This window comes from Anguilla rostrata, chromosome 12 (assembly GCF_018555375.3).
Source record: "Anguilla rostrata isolate EN2019 chromosome 12, ASM1855537v3, whole genome shotgun sequence".
In the NCBI taxonomy this organism is placed as follows: Eukaryota; Metazoa; Chordata; class Actinopteri; order Anguilliformes; family Anguillidae; genus Anguilla; species Anguilla rostrata.
The window spans coordinates 29,002,453-29,023,341 of record NC_057944.1 but is presented as its reverse complement, the minus strand read 5'-3'; the positions used below and the strand labels follow the sequence as shown (position 1 = coordinate 29,023,341).

The following is a 20,889-nucleotide window of genomic DNA, read 5'->3' as shown; positions in this document are numbered from 1 at the left end:
ACACTAATGAGAAGTTCAACTTCCCTGTTCTCATTCACTCTCAGCGATCATGACACGACCACACCAGGTATTACAGCAGAACATGACACCAGATCCTTTATTTATATTGTGTATTTTTGCATATATAAATACAAGAACAATTAGCCAAGATTGCCAAGTCAAGTTGATTGAGCAGCAGTTTATGTGGGCATTGTATGACGTGATACACCACTGATAGGTACTGTCACCATGAACCCCAGAATACATTCCATCTGCCTTCTCCAAGTCTAGCCTACAGAACTGACCCCACTGGTTTCAGTTCTTCTGTCACAGTGTCATGTGAGTTTCCCTCACCTCGGGGTCACAGGCTGTAAACTGCAGGCGCAATGGCTGCTTAGATTCAAGGTGGGAGAGGAGATGCACGCACACACGCACATGCACACACACATGCACACGCACACACACGCACGCACACACGCACATGCGCACACACGCACATGCGCACACACGCACACACGCATATGCACACGCGCACACACGCACACACACACTATCTACATAAAAAGCATCCAATGAATGCTTAATCAGATGCTAAATGTCCCTCGCTTTCTTGATCATGTGCCCTCTCCGTTCCTCTCCCTCCGCCACCACCGCCTGGTTCCCTCCCCCTCCCCAGGTCCTCTCAGAGTTTGGAGAAAAGCACTTCTTTTGGGCTCTTCTTCTCCATGGCGGCTTGGGCGGATTTCACCAAGTCCTGCGTCTGCAGCATGCTCATGTTCCAGGTGGCCTGACACAGACACAGGGGGGGCAAGGAAGAGGGAGTTTGAGGGATGGAGGGAGAAAGGGAACAAAAAAAAGTACCAGGGATGGAGCGGAGAGTTTGAGGGATGGAGGGAGGGATGGACAAGGGAGTACCAGAGATGGAAAGAGAGGGAGAAATGGAGGGAGGAAGTGAGCCCTTACGCAAATGGAATAAAATGCCGTATGTGGACTTTTCAAAAATAACAGTAAGGGTGTGTTTGTGTGTGTGTGTGTGTGTGTGTGTGAGAGAGACTGTGTTTGTGTGAAAATGTGTGTGTGTACGCGTGTGTGTATGGGTGTGTATGTGTGTGCATGCATATATGCTTGTGTGTGTGTGTGTTTGTATGTGCATGTGTGTGTGCATATGTGTGTCTGTGTGTGAGTGAGTCTGAGTGTGTGTGTGTGTGTGTGTCTGTGTGAGTGAGTAAGTCAGTGTGTGTGTGTGTGTGTGTGGGATCCTCACCATGTAGTCCAGGCTCTCAGACACGCTGTGGTCTCTGGAGTAGACCAGGTTGATCTTGGTCCCCTGCACGGCGACGGGGCTGCGAGCCGCTATCTCTGCAGCCAGCTCCAGGGCTCCCGCCATCATGCTCTCCTTGTCTGGAAACACCCGACTGGCAAGAAGCAAGAGCCCCGTGAGCACGGGGAGTCACACGCGTGCCCTGTGCTTCTGCGTCAGATACGTACACGAGGGACACAGGCTTTTTACACGGCAGAAAAATGTTTTTAGAAAGGGAGAGGATATTTTATTTTCAATATTTATTGTGAATTTATATGTTAATGAAAATAATTGAAAACTGAAGTTAAAAAATATGTTCTCCCCACTGTTTTAGGATGGGCCAGTGGTAAAAGTGGATGGGGCCAGTCTCGTTAGGCCCACCCACAGCACCGTACCTGACCTGACCGCGCACGCACACACACACACACGCACGCACGCACGCACACACAGTTTGTACCTGACCAGTCCACAGCTCTTGGCTTCATCCGAGTACAGCTTCCTGGCTGTGAGTGCCAGTTCATTCACCAGACTGAAATGCACAAAGACAGAAATAAATTCCAGTGGCTCAATAGAAGCTGTTGTCAGTATAAAAGCAAAGCACAAAATTAAACCTGGTCCAGATAAAATCCAGCACTTACCTGCGGCTCCCAATAACTTTGGGAAGCCGCTGTAGAGTCCCAACATCTGCTGCTAGGCCAATGTCAACTTCCTGAGGACAAAGGATGTGAGGTCATGACAATCAGAAACAGACACAGGCACAGACCTCATTTATTAATGGCGTGCACAAATTGGATGTCTGTAGATTCTGATCACTACAGAGCGCAATGGGTGTGTTTACATGCACACTAACACCCTGATCTTAGCCTGAGTATGGCAATACACTTGATTATTGAAACAATCATTTAAACGCACTTATCTGATTATATATGTATGGTCATAATCGGTGTATCCGATTAAGGCACCAGGATTTAGCCCAAACTTTTAATTTTTCAATTTTCTGGTCCATAGACATCTTACTCCAAATTGTTTCCAAATACTGACATAAACTGATTACTTCCAAAAATCGTGGTATTGGTGTGCATGTAGGGGCAACATATATAGGGGCGACATAGCTCAGGAGGTAAGAGCGGTTGACTGGCAGTCGGAAGGTTGCCATTTCGATCCCCCGCCCTGGGCGTGTCAAAGTGTCCCTGAGCAAGACACCTAACCCCTAATTGCTCCCAACGAGCTGATTGGTACCTTGCATGGCAGCCTTTCACCGTTGGTGTGTGAATATGTGTGTGAATGGGTGAATGAGAGGCATCAATTGTAAAGCTTTTTTTTTGTGATAAAAGCGCTATATAAATGCAGTCCATTTACCATTTACCACGTAAACGTAACCAGTGGCTCAGAGACTGGAAGTGATGTCAGCCCCTTGTGGTTAAATAGCAGTACTGCATATAGATAAAGGTAAATGATGGGTTGCCTAAAAGAGAACAGGAGTGCATCACTGATTATAAAAGACCAGTGTGCTAGCTAGCTTTTGGTTTCAACCAGTTACCCTGGATAAATGAGATAATCAGCTGTGCATTAACATTAGTTCACGTATCAGACCAAAGTTTCTGAAACTGGTTGAATTCATAAACAGTAAAGTGATGGTAAAATATTTCAAAACAGAAGTGAGGTCCTGCATAAGCGGATACGGTCCTGGTTATGCACCGCTGAACTACAGGAAGTCACAGAGTGCAGACCCACCTTCACCTGGAACCAGGCATCCTGCGTGCAGAGCCGTATGTCACAGGCTGTGATCAGGTCCACTCCTGGCAGAACACAGTCCCCGTTTATACACATACATACATACATACTTACATACACACAGACACACACACACACACGTATGCATACACACACACACGCACACTAATGTACACAAACACACATGCATGTACACACACAAACACACAGATGCGCACACACACACACACACACACACACACACACACAAACACACATATATAGTTACCTCCTCCCACGCATGCTCCATGCACTGCTACCACCACAGGCTTTGGACACTGTCGGGGTAGAGAGAGCGACAAGACAGACAGAGAGAGAGAGAGAGAGAGAGAACATGCAATCAAAGCAGACATGACTCATAATATGCAGAATCCACAAAAAGCATTTAAAAATAAGTGCAAGAACAGCACTCATAACAACAACTTCCTCCCTTATCAGCCAAGCAGAATTCTGGGTATGAGCGACCATCGCCAATCATGGAAAGAAACAGGAACAAGATCTTACACAAATACCAGCACATCACAGCAACCTCATGCACTAGTGCTTGCAATGCCCAGTTGACTATGGTGGTCACTAGGAACCCATGCCATGAGCTGGCCAGTGGAGGATGGGCTCCCCCTACTGAGTCTGGTTCCTCCCAAGGATTCTATTTTCCCACAGAGGGAGTTTCTCCTCGCCATGGTCGCCCTGGCATTGCTCCTGTGGGGGATTTACGCCAGGGTTTGCTGTGAAGCGTACAGCAGTGTTGTAGCACCCGTGTCCAACGAGAGTCCTGATTTTCATTACTCGGGACTCAACTTGGACTTGAGAACTCATGACTCAGACTTGGGACTCAAGCACTGACTCCTTTCTGACTTGTAAATTGGAGACTCAGACTTGATCAAGGTTTTCTTTTGCACTAGGTAATCATTTCTCATAAGACATTCATATATAGAGCCATTTCTTGTTTTTAAACAAAAAATGCACACTACCCTTGGGCAAAAAGTGTATGACCTTGCCAGGCAATCACAATGCAGCGGACTTGATCATCAACAATTTAACACTAAGTGCATATAATTGTGTTTCTGGTTCTTTTATTTCACTTTCTTCTCCTCAAAGTTATAGCTAGCTGAGTTAGCCTACATAGCTGTATGTACATCATAAATGAGTGCAAGCTAACCATCATAAACTATTAATGGGGACAAATTTGGTGACTTGGACTTGGACTCAGACTCAAATACTGTGGACTCCAGAGTTGATTCGGATTTGAGGTGTAGTGACTCAACTGTCGTGTAGTGAAAAAAGGCTTGAGAAATGAGCCAATAAACAAATTTGATTTGATTTTCTAATTGCTCAACCTGCATCTCATACCCAAGAGGTGGCTTTGGGGCAAGAGAAAGTGATTTGGGGCAGGGCATATCTACCTTCTCGATGATTGAAAAGGTTTCCTGGTACTTGGCGACAAGACGGCGCATGTTCCAGGACATCCTCGCCACGTCATCCCCCTCCGGCTGCAGCATATTTGCCGCCATGTCCATCAGGTCAATCCCTGGGGGGGGGGGGGGTAGCAAGAGATAAAAGGTAAGACGGATGCTGCATTTCAAATGGTCCAAAAGTTCCATATATAGTGAACTAACTAACTGAGGTCTCAGCCATTTTTTCAATATGAACAAACACATGCAGTCACACAGTTACAGTGTTACACAACTAAAGTGGATGTGATTTCAACAAAAATGAGCCGCTCTCTCTTACCTGAAGTGAAGATCTTGCCAGCTCCTGAAACTATAACTACCCGACACTCTGAATCCAGGGCAATCTGGGAGAAGCAGTCCACCATCTCACTGTGCAACAGAAGGGATCAGAGTTTTAGACTAAGAAGGAATACTGCTGAGCTTCTCCTCAAGCAGAGGTGGAAATTGTTGCTCTAAAAATCACCCTCTAAAGCACTTCCAATGCACAGCAGTTTGGGCCATCCCCGGTCTTACAAGTGCATGGAGTGGAATCCACCAGCAGGTGATGTCCACCCAGGGTGATCGCCAGTATCAAGTAAACTAGTCTATGCATGCATGGCAATGTGAGTGCTATTTCCAGCCCTATATTACTGACAATTCAATAGACATTAATTGAAAAGGTAGTTGCATCACAAGTGAGCTACCTGCAACAGCAGTGGGGGAAAAGATACTTCAGAAAAATTCACTCTAAATATATCTGAATGTGAGTGAATGGTGCCCTATATAATGATTAAAACAATGCTATCAAATAAGCGCAGTATGAAACACATGAAAGGTCGCTGCACCTCCAGAAGGCTCGGTTCATGGCATTACGCTTCTCTGGACGGTAAAGCTCCACGTGGGTGACCGCAGTAGCCGGGTGGCTCACTGACAGAGCGGAGAAAGGAGGCGTGGGGCCTGCCTGTGCGGACATCGCTCTCACCGCGCTGAGACCGGGCAACCACAATCCCCTGCCTGATTTGACCATGGAAAAGGAGGAGGAATGAGATCAGGAAAAACAGACTTAAGCATCTCCTACTATTAGTATACACTATTGTAATAAATTCGGTAATTAGTTGGCTTATTATTATTACTGATAATTAGTTGGTCTATTATTATCTCTTTAGTTGTATTATTTTGCACTTGGTTTGTATTACATTTTTGTATTATGTCCCTTATATTGATAAGTGCCACTACAGTTCTCAGGGGAAAAGACACCTAAAGTCAACAAAACCAGGGGACATTGTATCATTTGTATGTAACAAATGTCTTAAAACTGTTACATTTAGGCAATGAACTTTGTTATCAAACCAGATTAAACCATTGGGGGACATCCATAATCTGTAATTTAAACAGTTTTTTGTAGCTATAGCTATGTCATACGCAGGTCATGCAAGGTGAAGATCACCAACTTGAAGTTTATGTAAATGTGACTCTTTACTTCGGTTGTTACCACCATTTCACTGCTTTGCTTTCTAATTACAATTTTGAGCTTTCAAAAGTAGCCTTAGACACCTCAACTAATGTTTGTCCTTCAAACCGTTTTCTGCTTTGTTATTGTGCGGGTATGTCGACATTGCTTTGTCAACTAGGACACATAAGCCCATTGATTAGTTTTGCGCCAAACCGTTCAGTGGCTTGACTTGACATTGCCAGTCAGATTTATTTAATGCACATCACACCAAACTGTTTTTCCATTCTGAATACATTCGAGTGTGCTAAAGGGCAAAGTACAAAAAACCACAAACAACTCGAATGACAGACCAAACTAGTAGGCTAACCGTGTGCAATCATTCTTAAAGGCGCACAGTACTACTAAAGGCTAGCCCACGATAGAAGTGACCTTTCGCCTAGTTTCTGCCAGTTGCAGCAGCATCGTTACAGCCAGTAAAACTGATACACGCAAGACTGCACAACGATAAATACCATGCAAGTGCGAGCATATTTACTAATAATAAATTAATTTTCTACTGGGTGCTCAAATCAGCTCCGTAAAAAGCTATCATAGACTAGTAGCTAACATAACTCTAATTATCGGCGCCAGGGGAATATCACCTGTAGTTAACTGGTAAGATAGCGTTAACCAGGTTGGCTTTCCGTCTTGCCTTGCATTTCTAGCTAATTCTTCCAGCTTCATTTAAGGTAATGCAAGCTGGCATTTTCGGAAAAAAATCCCAAGGATTCAAAGTTGAGTGTGCTCTGCTGGTAGCTAGCGAACTATCGACAATTGCTTAACATTAGTTAACCTTAGTAGTTAGCTACGAAAGTCACTATTTCCTGCGTTGCGTTTCACTGGCTTATGCGAATTCAGACGAAGTAACGTTTAATAAGATTGCCAACAATAAATAAAACACAAAATAAACACTTACTTTTTCTGAAAGCAGAACCGATAACAGCTGCTGCCATTGCTCTGAACACCATTGACTATTCTACGGGTAGGGAGTGTCTACCACGTAACCGCAAATCTCTTTCGGCGTTTACAACGAAGTGGCCAAAATAAACACTGCACTGAACTACAATCGTTGTACTGTTCGCGTTACAATACGTAACAAGTGATATTACACACCATAAAGGATTTAATTCAACAGTCTAACAGTTGTACGTTTTTTAACATTTAAGAATTATTTGACTGCTCCTAAATTCAGACTTGGATGGCAGCCGAAGAGGACCAAGAGAAGTTACTGAGTAGCTAGAATAAAAAATGTGCTTTTCAGCAGAAGTACTACAAACGCTGAGAATCAACAACTGGGACATAACACAATCGAATAATTATGCCCAATTTATTGCCCGATGGTTAATGTTTGATAAATCATACAACGCCACCGCTCCCTACTTTTCCGAAAAGCTGTATTGGCCTTTACTTGAAGGGGAGGTACCCCAGGTAGTGGGTCAGTCAAGCCCCCCTACAGATATTTTTCATGCTCATGAACAGTAATATTTTATTCTACCTTGAACAACTTGGCTGATTGATGCACTCAAGATGGAGTGCTGGACTACAAGACTCCCAGGCATCACCAGAGATTTGAGTCTTCAATGAGAATGACCCAGTGCTTTAAAAGGAATACTATGCAGGATTTTTATTATTTACCTGTTTATGAACAAAGTCTCTTCCTCAGTCTTCAATCCCGTCCTCTCACCACCAAGTACCCGACCAAGTCACTCACATGTGAATTGATTAGACACTACCTGTAAATCTCTCCCATCAAGTTCACTGTGTGAACTAAACTGTGTTCTTGGCTAGAAATAGCTGTACAAAATAAGTATTGTACCTTACTGAACCTGTGTTTAGCAGTTGTCTATGACCATGAAATGCACTTTTTGTACATCGCTTTGGATAAAAGCATCTGCCAAATAAATGTAATGTAATAACCTGGACCAGATATTACATTATTCGGTCTGGACCATGAACCGAATAATTTGAAAACCAGACATTCCGGTCAAAAACCAGACGTCTTACAACCCTAGCAGGGTACCTAGAGGTAACGTTACCAACAGGACCAACAGAAAACAAGCCAACTCTGTCCCTTTTCATCCCCTTGGCGAACTTCAACTGACACCACAGAGGAAAAGCAATTCCAAGGTTAACTGCAGTTACTGAATGAGCACTGTTGGCTTAACTTTTTGCCTTGCTGTATCTGGGCCATTGCAGCTGATAGCAAGCTAAAATCACTCCAAAATCAGATCCCAAACCAGTGCATAAAGATAGAGATTGGCAGCATCATATACAACGTCCTATTTCATAATACTTTCAAGGTAAAAACCCGGCATAGCAAGCCTTTAAAATCTATAGATTATTCTTAAGAAATGGCTCTTAAAAAGGTACGTCAGAATTTTAAGTGTAACCATACGGTAACCACATTCTGTTCAGGTTATTTTACTAAACTTTGAAATATCACTTTTATAAAGGAAGCAAAAAATTTTAATCAAGAACTGCAATGCAGCAGTTGAACAAGTAAAAAAATTAAATCACACTGAATGTATTCACACATTTTAAATTATACAGAAAAGAAATTTTATTTTACTTTTTATTTCAGAACATTTACTTTCAGAACAAAAGTTTCTTTCCTTCTTTTAGAAGTCGGTAGTTTTAAGGTGTAATGCCTAACAGACAGAACAAATTTTCAAAATATGGAAAACACAATTTTAAAAAAATTCAAAGAAAAAAATACTGATACAAAAGCTTTTCCTTTATTCTCTAAAAACAATCCATCCTCTGTCAGTATCATTCTTTTCCAACTTGCAAAAGCTACACACTAATGAATAAGGACTATTTAACAAAGCTGCACAGACACACACACACTGCCTTTATGGACATTGAGGGCTGGTAATATCGGAGGGAGGGGAAAGCTGTAGCGATGACGGCTGCTAGGGAACAATCTCCAAGACAACCCTGGGTACTCAGTTTGCATGCTGTGCAGTGGAGAAGCATAGCTTGAGGGTATATGGGTATGGACCATCTGAGGGAGAGAAAGAAAGAAAAACTTTAAACAGACGCAAGGAAAACGTTCAATTAATTTTTTTATTAAATGGGGTCCACTATCCATATGTATTTTTGCAATTTAATCAGATGGCAAATGCAGACAGTTACAAATAAGAGGTGGGATCACAGTGCAGAAAGTGCCACAGTGGGGAACTGAACCCCCTGCATATGGGTCACCCTACAGACCATACCCCACAGTCTGCAAAAAGCACATCCTTAATGATGTAGCCAAAGTGTGCAAAGTGTGCAGAACTCACTCGGGTTCTTCATCTGGAAGTGGTTCATCATGGCAAGGGCCTCCATGGCGTCATTTATGGATTCCCACTCCAGCAGTCCGGACGAGCTGCGCTCCCCTGGTCCCCCGCCTGCGGCCACAAGCAAACGCTCCAATTTAGAGAGACGGCCACAGGACCCACTCGCGTGCACACAAACGCTCCAATTTAGAGAGACGGCCACAAGACCCACTCGCGTGCACACAAACGCTCAAATTTAGAGAGACGGCCACAGCACCCACTCGCGTGCACACAAACAAGTCAATGAGCTTTTCTCTTGCCAAGTCGCTCTGCATCAGAACATCAGCTAAATGAGTCTCCTTTCTCAAACATGAAGGGGGGGGGCTAAAGTGGACCGGACCCACACCCTGTGACTCGCGTGGTGTACTTACTCTTCCCTGTGAACAGTTTGATGTTGGAGGGACTCTTGACCCCAAGATCCTCACAGATCTGAAAGGAGAAATGAAAGCGACAGTGCTGAACTCGTTCGGTCATAAACGCAGCCCCCCTTCCCTCCCCCTGCCCCCGCAGCCTCCTCAGCGACCCCACCTGTGTGAAGATCTCCACGGTGACGTCGGGCTGGGCGTTGAAGAAGTGCAGGACGTTGCTGGGGTGCTGGATGCGGTTCTTGGCCGCCTGCTCCGGGGAGGTGAAGCGGTTGTTGCGGGTGCCGTGGAAGTCCTTGAAGCTGCTGGAGCCGTCCTCCAGCTCGTACGACTGGCCCGGCATGATGGCCTGCTGCTTGGACACACTGCACAGGGGGAGGACAGCTCTGTCCGTGACCAAGCCTTCCAGCTTTACATCCTTTCCACATCCACTTAAGTTTGTCAGAGGTCAAACCGGAGTGCTAGCAGTGTCGCTGTATTGCTAACTTGCTACTGCACTACACAAACTCAGTGGGTTTGTGCAATTTGTTTTCACATTATCGACACTGTGCATGTCTGCTAACCAGTATGGATAGCATGTTGCTAATGTCGTCATCCTCCAATTTGCTGCACATTTCCCCACCAGCAATGAAGCAGACCAGTTCATTTACAACCGAGACAACCATGTTCAAATTTATAAAATGAACCATACAGTTCGGGGATTAAAAAATATTGCAAACGGCCATTTCAGAAACCCGATGTACTGTTGACGGAGACGGTAAAGAGGAAAGAGGGACAGAGAGGCAGAGTCCAGCAGCAGAAGCAAAGGACTCACCATACGTTGAGCTTCTGTCCGAACAGGAAGTTGTTGTTCAAATGGGTGATGGCTCGGTCCACAGCATAGCAGTCTCCCATCTCCACCATCGCTGCTCCCGGCTTGCTCTTCATGAACTTCACCTGAGTGGGGAGGGGGGTGTTACTGCCGGTGTCCTTCATCTGAACGCGTGTTTGGGGAACACAGACGCATTCTGCTCCGCCACTCACCCGCTCCACGTTGCCGTAGAGGCAGAACACGTTGAAGACCTTGTCGGCGTTCATCTTGGCAGGCTCCAAGCCGTAGACCATGAGCACGGGGGAGTCCGCGTGGGGGCTGTACTCGCCCGGTGGGGGCGGGGGCGGGGGGTGCCCGTACTGCGGGGCCCCGTAGCGCTGGCTGTGCCCTCCCCGCCGGGGGCCGCCCATGGGCGGGCCCATGCGTCGCCCCTCGTAGTGAGGGGGTGGGGGGGGCCCGTAGTTCTCGTCATGGTAGTGCCCGTGGTAGCCGCCCTGTGGGCCGGCTGAAGGAGGGAGAGGAGAAAGAGAACGCAGGTTGAAGGGGAGGGGGGAGAGAGGGGGAGGGGGAAACACAGGCACAGATAAGCATGTAAAGCAGAGCCAATAACCTCAGCCCAGACCACAGAGAATAAACACTACAGGGAAAATAAAGAGCTTTAGAGAGACAGGTACACAGCACCGCTTGCTGCCACTGTACAGCCTGCGCGTCTCACTCCAGCTCCTAGGGAGCGGACGGCGGAATTGTAGTGGAAGTGTACGAGCGCGGGGTCTCTGCGCGAAGGACTTGTCCCCCGAGAGCCTTACCATACTCGGGAGGGTGGTCTCCCAGCAGAGCCGGCTGTCTCTGACGCTTGTTGGGGTTGGCATTCATATCTGAGAGGCGAGAGAGGGGGGGGGGAGGGGGTAGGGGAGGGAAGAGGAAAGGAAGAGAGGAGAGAGAGAGAGCGACAGGTGAGCAGCCGAGAGGGGACAGGAGAACGAGTGCAACAGCAGTCCACATTCACTCAAGGCCTCAGAGTGAGCGAGAGAGAGAGAGAGCAATGCAAGGACGAGAGAACACACACAAACAACAGGAGACTGCAGGCACATCCAAGTTCGCAACAGTCAAGTCACAACTAGAAAAAAAAAAATTCTTAAGAGGCTGTTCAACACAAACATATCATTTTATGTTACTCCAAAGATGCCTAACTTACAAGGTGACATGCTACCCACACACACAAACGTCAAAGGCTCCATGTGCCCGAAAGTGGTCCTAGCCACCAACATTACTTGTCGACAGCAATGGAGACTTAAAGGTGGGATTGACAAGGCTTGGCTGAAACGAGCAGAGGACAAAAGCCTGCAGAAAAACCAGCCATTTTAATGTCCTCGTTTAAGTCCTGAGTTTATTTTGGCACAAGGGGGAAGGGGGGGTAGAATACCAGTAAGACACACACCTTGTGCATTGCTCCAATTTCCATCTCCTTCTGCATCTGTACAGGTACATATATATACACACACACGTCAAACGCAATAGCAACAAAGCCTCACGCCAGCTCCTGCACAGGCAACTGGCTACCATTTACTCCAGAACCATCTTACTGTTAGACTTAAACGGGTGTCCTGTTCATCCTGGCACAAAGAAATTTAACTTCACTAAAATTTAGTATCTTGCATTATGAGCTAAATTATTTTAAAATCTTTGTACATACATACATTCCTCCTGCTCACACTGCCGAGAGGTAGTAACAGCTACCGAATGTAGGCTTTGAAGAAGGAGCATAGCCCCACTGCATTGTCAACATGGGTTAAATGAGCTCAAAGCTTTTTGATGCAAGGTAATTTAATTTGTGAAGAGAAATGCAGGATGAATCAGATTTATCCATCAATTTATAAGCGTTGAACTGGCCAACTCTTTTCACTGAGCAAATATAAAGAGCAGCTGGTTCACACCATGTCGGCCTGGACCGGTTCAAAACGGACGTTTGCCTTTACTTGAATTTCTTCAGCAAGCCTGACTGCAAACTCATCACAGCAGCAGAGGTGAATTCCACAAACTGCTTGTGCTCTTCTACAAAACGTGGAAGCTTTTGATGCTTAATTTTTACTCAATTTCTATTTAATTCAGTCAAGTTTGCAGAAATAAAGTGGGGTTTGACCCCCGCATTAGAAATGTGTTCACACTGGTTCCTTGAGTCGTACAAACAGCTAGCCAACTAACTCTGATCATATGCACAAGCGTATCTGCTGTATATGGCATTCTAATGCAACGGGAACCCAGAGTAGCACATGAGCTGCACATCACTGGAACAGACACTGGCTTCCGGAGTCTGTTCTTCTGGGACGAGGGCAAGCCTCAAGGCAGAACTGCAAGAAACAAGATCCAACATATTTTCCAGACCTAATGTAGTGAGTTTGATTCCAAACTGTGGTGCTGCCATTGCGCCCTTCAGCAGGTACCTACACTGAACTGCTCAGGGAAAGATATGTACCAATGGGATACATGCAATCTGCCTAAACAGCACTGGACAAGAGTGCCTGCGAAATGCTGTAACGTAAATACTAATTCGCATTTAATCCGTTAACTTAAAGGGGAATGAGTGAACAGATCTGTCACTATTCTCTATATCTGCATATAAGTGCCACAGAATTATCACCTACAAGAACACGGCCTTAAAATACCAGCATTCAATTCAAATGTTCATTTAACAAGCTATTAATTAAAAATCTGCATCATGAACATGACCATCTACACTCAAATACAAGTTCAAATGTCTCAAACTGAGACACTAAGAATCTGAGTCTGTAAGAGACTTTAATTCCAAATTAATATTTAATGGTTATTCATTCAGAAAATTATGGTCAAGGGACAAAACGCAAACAAATAAAATGAGGACTAATGACACTCAAAAATATTTCAGTATAACAGAAAAAGTAAAGCGACAGGCTTTCTTGCCCCTCTAAGGCCCCCCTCTGCTTCAGAGACTGGGATAAACTGCCACCTCCCAAAAAAACAGTTTAGCTGACTAATGACACAGCTGTCCTACATACACTTCCCTGTGCTTAACGGTCCAGTCTGTGGAACACACCGCAGATACGGGTCATCCCAAAACTGGCCTGCTTCTGCCACGGCACAGCAGAGGGTACAGGTCGCACCGCATTGGGATGGGGGGTGGACGAATGCTTGCTGACATAAAATGACTACATTAAATAAGCACACTAAGTAGTCATAGGTAAACTGACCAAAGTCAGCCATGTTAAAAAAAGCAGGTCACCTCTGCCGGTATCCCAGCAATATGAAGCCAGCAGTACATAGAAGTTCAAATATTAAACAAAAAAAGGAGACACCCCCTGGTGGAGCAGAAAGGTATTTCAGTATTTATTTGCTTCAGTCACTGAGCCATAGAAAATATGCCAATAGGTGAGAGTCTTTCAGTCTGGTTCCATTCTCATGAACACAGTAGTTCCGTGTATGTCTGCACAAACAGGACCCATCGACTCCACGGCATGTAAGGTAATCAAATCTGAAAGACTCCCACAACAGACATGCTGACATTTAGTGTATGCACTCACAATTAAAAAAGAAAACATTTTCAAAAATCAGACAATAGGAAAGTTGATTTTCCAAGGCAACAGAATGAGGTTACTTACAGCACAGATTAAAGGGGGCAGAGGTTGCAGGTAGGAGCAATTGCTTCTGGGAGGGCACTTTGGAACCACGCCCCCTCTTTTCCACTCATTTCATTCTTTCCAGATTCTCTCCATCCTCCTCCACTTATCAGATAAAGCACAGTTTTGGTTCTTCAGGACGTGGAGGAGCCATTTTTGTATTTTTGGGTATTTTCCGTTGTTGCTGTCGGTTGGTCGGTCGGTAGGCGTTTGTTTGAACGTAAATATCTGCTTACCGTGCTTCCACCGCAAGGCAGACATTTTGCACCGTTTGAGAAAGACGGATGTCCTCAACAGACACACAATGCCAAACCTGCATCACATGGGAGGCGTTACACAGGCGTCAAGACTTCTCAAAAGCACACAAGTTGTATTCAGAAAAGAAAACTGCTTTTGGAAAGGCAGGAAAAAAGGTAAAGGGAGGGAAGGAGGGAACAGGTGTCAACACAGCACAGGTGAGGAAAGTTACAGGAGCAGGTGAGGGAAGAGGGAGGGGGGAGAGATAGGGGGAGGGGAGGGGGAAAAACCTGATTCCATGAAGTAAGGCAGAGCTTTGGAAAAGAGTGAAGTCTGTTTGTCTGCCTCTGTCTGTCTGTGCGTATGCTTGTTGGCATGTCTGCGGCACTGTCTTCCTCATTAGTTTTGTTTTTTTTTGTTTTACTGGTGGCGCTCCTTCCCGTGTGATTGGGCCACGCGTGTCTCTGTCCCCCCCGTGGCGGAATGTGCCGCGACGTCTCGTCTACAGAACCCGCTGTGAAAACCTCCGGGAGGGGAGGGTGGTGGCGGTGGTGGATTCTGGGTAATGTGTTGGCGTGTTTCTGGCTGGAGCGTTATGACGGAGGGGAAAGACTGGCACCCCGCCCCTCGCCGCGGGGGGCACAGGAGCTGGGTGGCTCTGGTGTGTGCAGTCAGGAGGAGCGCTGTGTCTTGTGTCAGTTTTCACTGCGTTTGGGCAGGCTCCCGGCTCCCTCCCTCATAGCGTGTCGTGTCTCGCTTTGTCTCCCCTTCTCAGGACTGGGGTCAGTCAAAAGGTCCTCTGGTGGCAGAGAGGTGACGGCTCGTGGGTGCAAATTTACGGGGGAATCGGGCCGGTGGAGGAGTTTCAGAGAAATGCGTGTGAATCAGTCAAATCCCGCTGTGCCTTTCCACAAGTGAAGGGCGGGGAGAGCAGAGCTTAGCACCAAGGTACAACAACCCCCTGCGCCCGGCAAAATGTGTGGTGTCAAAGAGGAGGAGAGGAAGGCTCTGTAGCTTGTCCGAGGGTCTGTAGCTTTACTGTTGCAGTAGGAGGAAGAGGTGGGGATATCTGTTTGTCAGAAAAGGTGCGTGTGCCTCTGCTGTGATGAGGTTGGAAGTGTTTGATCTTGTGGTCTTGGTGGTGTCTATCCCTCCCCCTTTTGGCACAGGGATGAAAGGGGCATTGGCTTTACTCCTGTCGTTTGATAAAGGAAACGCGCAAATGTCATCCTCGTAGAAGCGGTGACGGAGGTGGTGGTGGAGGTGGTGTTGGGGTGGTGTTGATTGCAGCAGTGTGCCTCCCGATGCAAATACGGAATGTTTGTTTCCCCCAGTGTTCCGCTGTTACCGAGCAACGAGTTTGGCTGGAGTGGGCAGGTGTTCTGCTGTAGGTTCAGTGCTTTGGCTCACCTGTATATATGTGCGCGGCAAGGGTGAGAGGAGCAACTGGCCAATGGCAGGGCAGCGATCATGACAGACTTTGCCAATAAAAGGACTGGGCAGGCATTGGACGAAAATGCCAAATACATCCCTGCCAGTCAACAGCACCGTCCGATAAACCCACTGGACTGGCAGTCCATCCACAGGCAGCTCACTGCTTGATAGTTCAGCATTTGAAAGCAGCTTGTGTAAATCTCAACTACTCAATTGTATTCAATCAAAAACCCATGTTGTAAATGCTATCATTTCCCATCTTATCAACAATAGCAGTTGATTTCACAACCTACTGTCATCATTCTAAGAAGAGAAATGCTATACCTGGGCAGCAACCCTGTTCCTGGAGATCTACTGTCCAGTAAGTTCTCATTTCCACCCTAACTTAGCACACCTAACTCTACTAATGAGGAGCTGAACACAATCCCAAGCTGTTGAATGAGGTGTGCTAGGTTAGGGTTGGAGTGAAAACCGACAGGACAGTAGATCTCCAGGAACAGAGTTGGGCAGCCCTGTGCTATACTAAATTACAGGATTTGACAGAAGACTAGAGGATGAACACGACTCAGTGAGACATAAGAAATGGTACCAATGTTAACACCACCAATTTAAATAAATGCAACTTTACCTGCAGTCCGGGTGGATGTAAAAATACTGGAATATTTGTGACAGATACCACAGAAAGGGTTGGACTATTTTATGTGCACGTGCTGCAAGGTTATTGGTTTCCCCAATAATCAGCCAACAACATAGTCAGTAGAGGCCCAAACCACAGGAACTATATAAAGGTCCATATAGACCATGCCAACAGTCCCTCACTGATACCGGCGCTCTCTCCAAGAGAACAGAGCTATGAGCCCAAGAGCGACGAGCTTGTAAATGTGGCCATCAGTTCTTAATCACTGCATTGTTTCAAAGTGAGAAAGCATACGCTTGGACCTGCAGGACAGGTTATTTCAGACGGTACGCATCCACCGCCAGTTTCACACCCTGAACCCTTCAAGGTGTTAGATCAAATATGTGATTAGAATGTTCTTAACTGAACATTCTAATGATGCAACAATCACTACTGGTAACAAAGCAAATTCTGGAGTTCTAGAACAGATGTAGAATTTTGAAAACGCATTCCAAAAAAGCCTACTCTCCAAGGATTAATGCACAGGCACTCAAGGAATTCGGTGCATGGTGACTGGAGCTTAAGACCAGAATGCGTAATTACAACACAAGACCGACTAGCTCCGGTACAAGACCAAGAGCCAGAGGGGAAAAAACTAATGCCTGCAGGGAAGAGCAGCCCAAGCGAGGGAACTGCGTTTGAGCATGTGGGCAGGGGAGGGACGGGCGCGTGAGGGACGGGCGCAAGTCTGTGTGAAATGAGGACAGCTGCCCTGTGGTTGCTCCTCGCACCCCTGCCGTGTGTCTGAGCGGAGAGAGAGCTGCAGTGTGTCATTAGATAGGACAGGACCCCAAACCCAGCGACGCTACACAGGTGTAATGCCACCAAGACTGCCGACTCTGATCCCACCCACCTTTTACCTCCAATTTACCCCCCCCTCCCCACTTTAAAAAGCTCTCCAGTTGTATGGATCACTACAGGGGTAGCCTCTGGACTCAGTGGCATTACACCTGAAGGTCTGCCCCCCCTCCCCCCACCCACCCCCCAACAGTGGCAGTAAGGGTGCTGAGTAGAGTCGAGAGAAGGCGGGGAGGCTTCCAGGTTTACCTTGGGTGCCCAGGTTTGGGTTGGTGTAGTCCCAGGTGTCCTGGTCGTTCTTGAACACGTTGAGGCGTGTTGGCTGCAGGGAGAGGAAAAGCAAAGAGCTCTTCATTACCGCCCCCCCTTTCGCCTCCACCGGTGTTTAAGAGAAAGAGCCCGGCTTTGCGCTGGAGCCGTCGGGACTTTGGGGAGAATCTCACCTTTGCGTACTCGATTTTCAGCGTGCAGCATCCCGAGTAGATGTCTGCCCCGTTGAGGGAGGCCTTGGCTCTCTGGGCGCTCTGCACCGAGTCGAATGTGCGGCAGGTTAAGGGAAAAAGAGCAAGCTACTCCTCATTTTATCAAAAACAACACCAAGCTCTCAGCTCTGTATTAAAAACTGCAGAAAGCATGACAAAGAGATACCCTGCAGTGAGGACACTGATTTTTAAGCGGTAAAGGATATTCCACCATGGCCTGCACGCCATTCTTGCGGAAGATGACGATCCTCTGGACAGGGCCACAGTTGTTACAGATGGTGTAGAGCACGTCCTGCAGACAGGGGGATTTTCACAGCATGACAAACTGGCAGACCAGAGGTAGGCCCCGCCCCACGACCAGCATGCACTCTAGTCATCCAACCAATCGCATTTTACTGCACATCACACTTGAGCGGGAGGTAGACAGGAGGTGAAAGCAATGGGGAGGTGGCCTGAATGTACCCTGGGCGTTGGCTGGTGAGGCTCGAGCCGAAAGGCAGCCACGGAGGCATTACCGTTGTGATGGGGTAGATGGGGTTCATAATGGTGAGGAGCAGCACGTTGTTGACGCTGCGCGAGTCGTCCGGGTCTCCGGGACGCGAGATCTTCTGGCTGGTGGAGTAGTTGACGAAGGCGGGGTGGCCGGCGATGTAGATTTGGTTGTCGGACGCATAGTTGACCGCGTTGCAGGACCCGTTCATGTCCTCGTACTCCACCAGTGCCTGACGCTTCTTTGGCATCACGACCACATAGCTAAGAGGGAGAGGGAACTTGGTTACACAAGAATGTACCGACATATCAGTTACTACTAGACACACACAGTTCTGCGTGATCTTCGCTTTCATACGAGGAAGTAGCATCCCTTTAGAATGTGTTAATCTCAAAATGATACCCTTTTCATTTTAATACTGATGCGATTTTATACTGACCATTTGTGTAAGGGGTTTAAGCAACTTTTGGTAACTGGTCCTTACATTTTACAGACAGCTCAACAAAAGGTCTGAATACAGGTGAAAAAGAACTAGTCTACATACCAGTTGAAAATAATAAATCACAGGTATGTCCAGGTCGAGTATGCAATTTCATGCGCTTTGAACAATAGGAAAAGCATCCAAAGATCCAACAGAAGAGAGTCACAGAGCAAAGGGAAATTTTTGTTAGAGTAACTCAGACTCGTGCCATACCTGATGGGTCCAAACTCTTGCAAGGCCTCCACCAGGTCCGCCTCCATGACGCCGTCCACCAGCCCCCTCACATGCACAACAGGTGAGGGGAGGGTTTTGTGGGGGTCTTCGTAGCCCTCCTGCACAGACAAAGGTCAGTTAACGTTACCCATCTGGTCGAATTGAAACAGCGCATGCCCTTACAGTTTCACGCCATTCGGCACACGTTGGCTTTGTATAATAACGTCACCTGAAGCATCACGGGGAAAATGTAACTTATGGACTCTCGCATTATACCCGTTAAAATGCTGCATACAGGTACATTCCAATCTTTAGATAAGGCAGACACCCGTTTATGTTTAAACAAAAGACCGGTAACTCGAGCTACAGCATGACATCCAGCCGCCGCCAGCTAGCTATCCAACGACGTTCAACTAGCCAGGCCTCGCTACAAACATGGTTAGCTAACGTTCATGGAAGTTAGAACACGGGTAGCCATTACTAGCATTTGGTTATATTCAGAATGAGCTAGGTAGACTAGCCAACATAACGTTATGTCGCTATCCATCTTTGCCGCAGTCAACAAAGTATCCATATAGCTTCGATTGCAACACTGAGCTTCCCTGCCCATGCACGGCAAACTAACGTTAACGGTTACATATGCTTTCCACTAGGCACAAACCAGTCAGTTTAAGCGAACTAGATAGTTGCCGTAAATGCGCCACTTTCAACAGTGGGTTATACAGCTAGCAAATGCTACAGTGGAAGCAATATCTTTGGTGGAAGGACGTTTTGGTCTAGTAACAAAGAACACCCGCGCATTAGCAACTAGACTATGCCTGGGCCTCTTCTCTCCGCCATTCATTCAGCGTGTCTAGATAACCAGCGGGTTTGGTATCTAAGTAGTACAGACTAGTTTACCGGCTTAATTACCAAATGAACAGCATAACCGGAGCGGCATTTATCGAAATAACCATTTCGTGAATTCGTTTATACAGAAATGAGCTAGTAATTTGTCAAAGGTCACATATGGAAACACTGCTAACGTACGTTAGCTGTTAGCATTAGACTAAGCCAGTGAGCTGGCAACGCGCACAAAAAAACGTTTGGCTCGTTAGACTAAATAACGGCGGTAAAGACCCAATACTGTTCACTGTGGTTTAAGTAAACCGTCTCCTAAAATATGAAAGCTATTGTTTACCGTGGTTCCGTCGTTATTGTCGGTTTTCTGCCGCTTCGTTGCCCTTCCGCCATCGTTATAGTAGCGACCCGTCTGTGCAGCCATGTTGTCCCAGTAAAAATCCCTCTGCCGAAATGACGGTGAAATGAGATGGACGGAAAGCGAAAGAAAACGAATGCACTCGCGGTACGCCCTGCAGATTCCCTTAGCGACCGTCAATTGGTTAGTCACCCATCAATCTTAAAAGAACGTAAAACATAAACCAATTGCAAATCGAAACTACTAGCAAACGATTAATGATTGGATGAGCGTGGATTTCAGTTTTGTCAAATGAATGATGCACTGCTTGGATAGCAACGCCCACGAAACGCAACAATTGGATGTTATCGCTGGCATTGCCGTATGACCTGAAAAGTGCAAAGTGTCCTAAGTGTCCAAACACAAAAAAATTGCAATATAGATAGTATTTTAAGCATTGCATTTTTGTTTGTATTGTTCCGGTAATTCGTTTTATAGACGTGATTTTGTGTGCATAACGTTAGCAATGAAAGACACACAGCTAGGATATTCAAGTAACGTTTAGATTTGAGATAAAGCGCATGATTGTATAGCTATTGTAGCTTTTAGTGACACTGTGTCCGGCCTGGGTCGAAAACGTATTTGTATTGAAAATGCATATAAATACATATTTTAAGTATTTTCAAATACATTTACACATTATACATTTGATTTATTTAAATTGTTTTAATGGAAAACCAAATACTTTTTCAAATAGTATTGAGCCTTTTAAAAATACATA

The 20,889-nt window shown here is 46.2% G+C and overlaps 2 protein-coding genes across 5 annotated transcripts; both read right to left on the bottom strand.

The window, feature by feature from the left end:
- Positions 1 to 70: 70 nt before the first annotated feature.
- On the bottom strand, positions 71 to 7,185 carry ech1 (enoyl CoA hydratase 1, peroxisomal). Of its 2 annotated transcripts, none has more exons than XM_064303693.1 (10): positions 6,891 to 7,185; positions 5,328 to 5,496; positions 4,784 to 4,872; positions 4,456 to 4,580; positions 3,282 to 3,330; positions 3,014 to 3,078; positions 1,918 to 1,988; positions 1,737 to 1,808; positions 1,244 to 1,394; positions 71 to 766 (listed from the first exon to the last, which is right to left on the bottom strand). In XM_064303693.1, exons 1-10 carry the CDS (start codon positions 6,940 to 6,942, stop codon positions 662 to 664), a joined length of 948 nt encoding a protein of 315 aa, XP_064159763.1. In that variant the 5' UTR covers positions 6,943 to 7,185; the 3' UTR covers positions 71 to 661. The 2 variants fall into 2 exon arrangements, with proteins under 2 accessions (XP_064159763.1, XP_064159762.1); XM_064303692.1 differs by lacking the exon at positions 6,891 to 7,185 and adding an exon at positions 6,577 to 6,729.
- A 1,324-nt stretch (positions 7,186 to 8,509) lies between these two features.
- On the bottom strand, positions 8,510 to 20,267 carry LOC135236996 (heterogeneous nuclear ribonucleoprotein L-like). Of its 3 annotated transcripts, XM_064303689.1 has the most exons (14): positions 20,112 to 20,267; positions 18,932 to 19,050; positions 18,263 to 18,500; positions 17,954 to 18,039; positions 17,709 to 17,805; positions 17,515 to 17,587; positions 11,909 to 11,944; positions 11,277 to 11,345; positions 10,683 to 10,975; positions 10,474 to 10,595; positions 9,823 to 10,024; positions 9,666 to 9,723; positions 9,259 to 9,366; positions 8,510 to 8,978 (listed from the first exon to the last, which is right to left on the bottom strand). In XM_064303689.1, the coding sequence occupies exons 1-14, from the start codon at positions 20,193 to 20,195 to the stop codon at positions 8,920 to 8,922; spliced, it is 1,644 nt and encodes a 547-aa protein (XP_064159759.1). In that variant the 5' UTR covers positions 20,196 to 20,267; the 3' UTR covers positions 8,510 to 8,919. The 3 variants fall into 3 exon arrangements, with proteins under 3 accessions (XP_064159759.1, XP_064159760.1, XP_064159761.1); XM_064303690.1 differs by lacking the exon at positions 11,909 to 11,944; XM_064303691.1 differs by lacking the exons at positions 11,277 to 11,345; positions 11,909 to 11,944.
- Between the last annotated feature and the right edge of the window lie 622 nt (positions 20,268 to 20,889).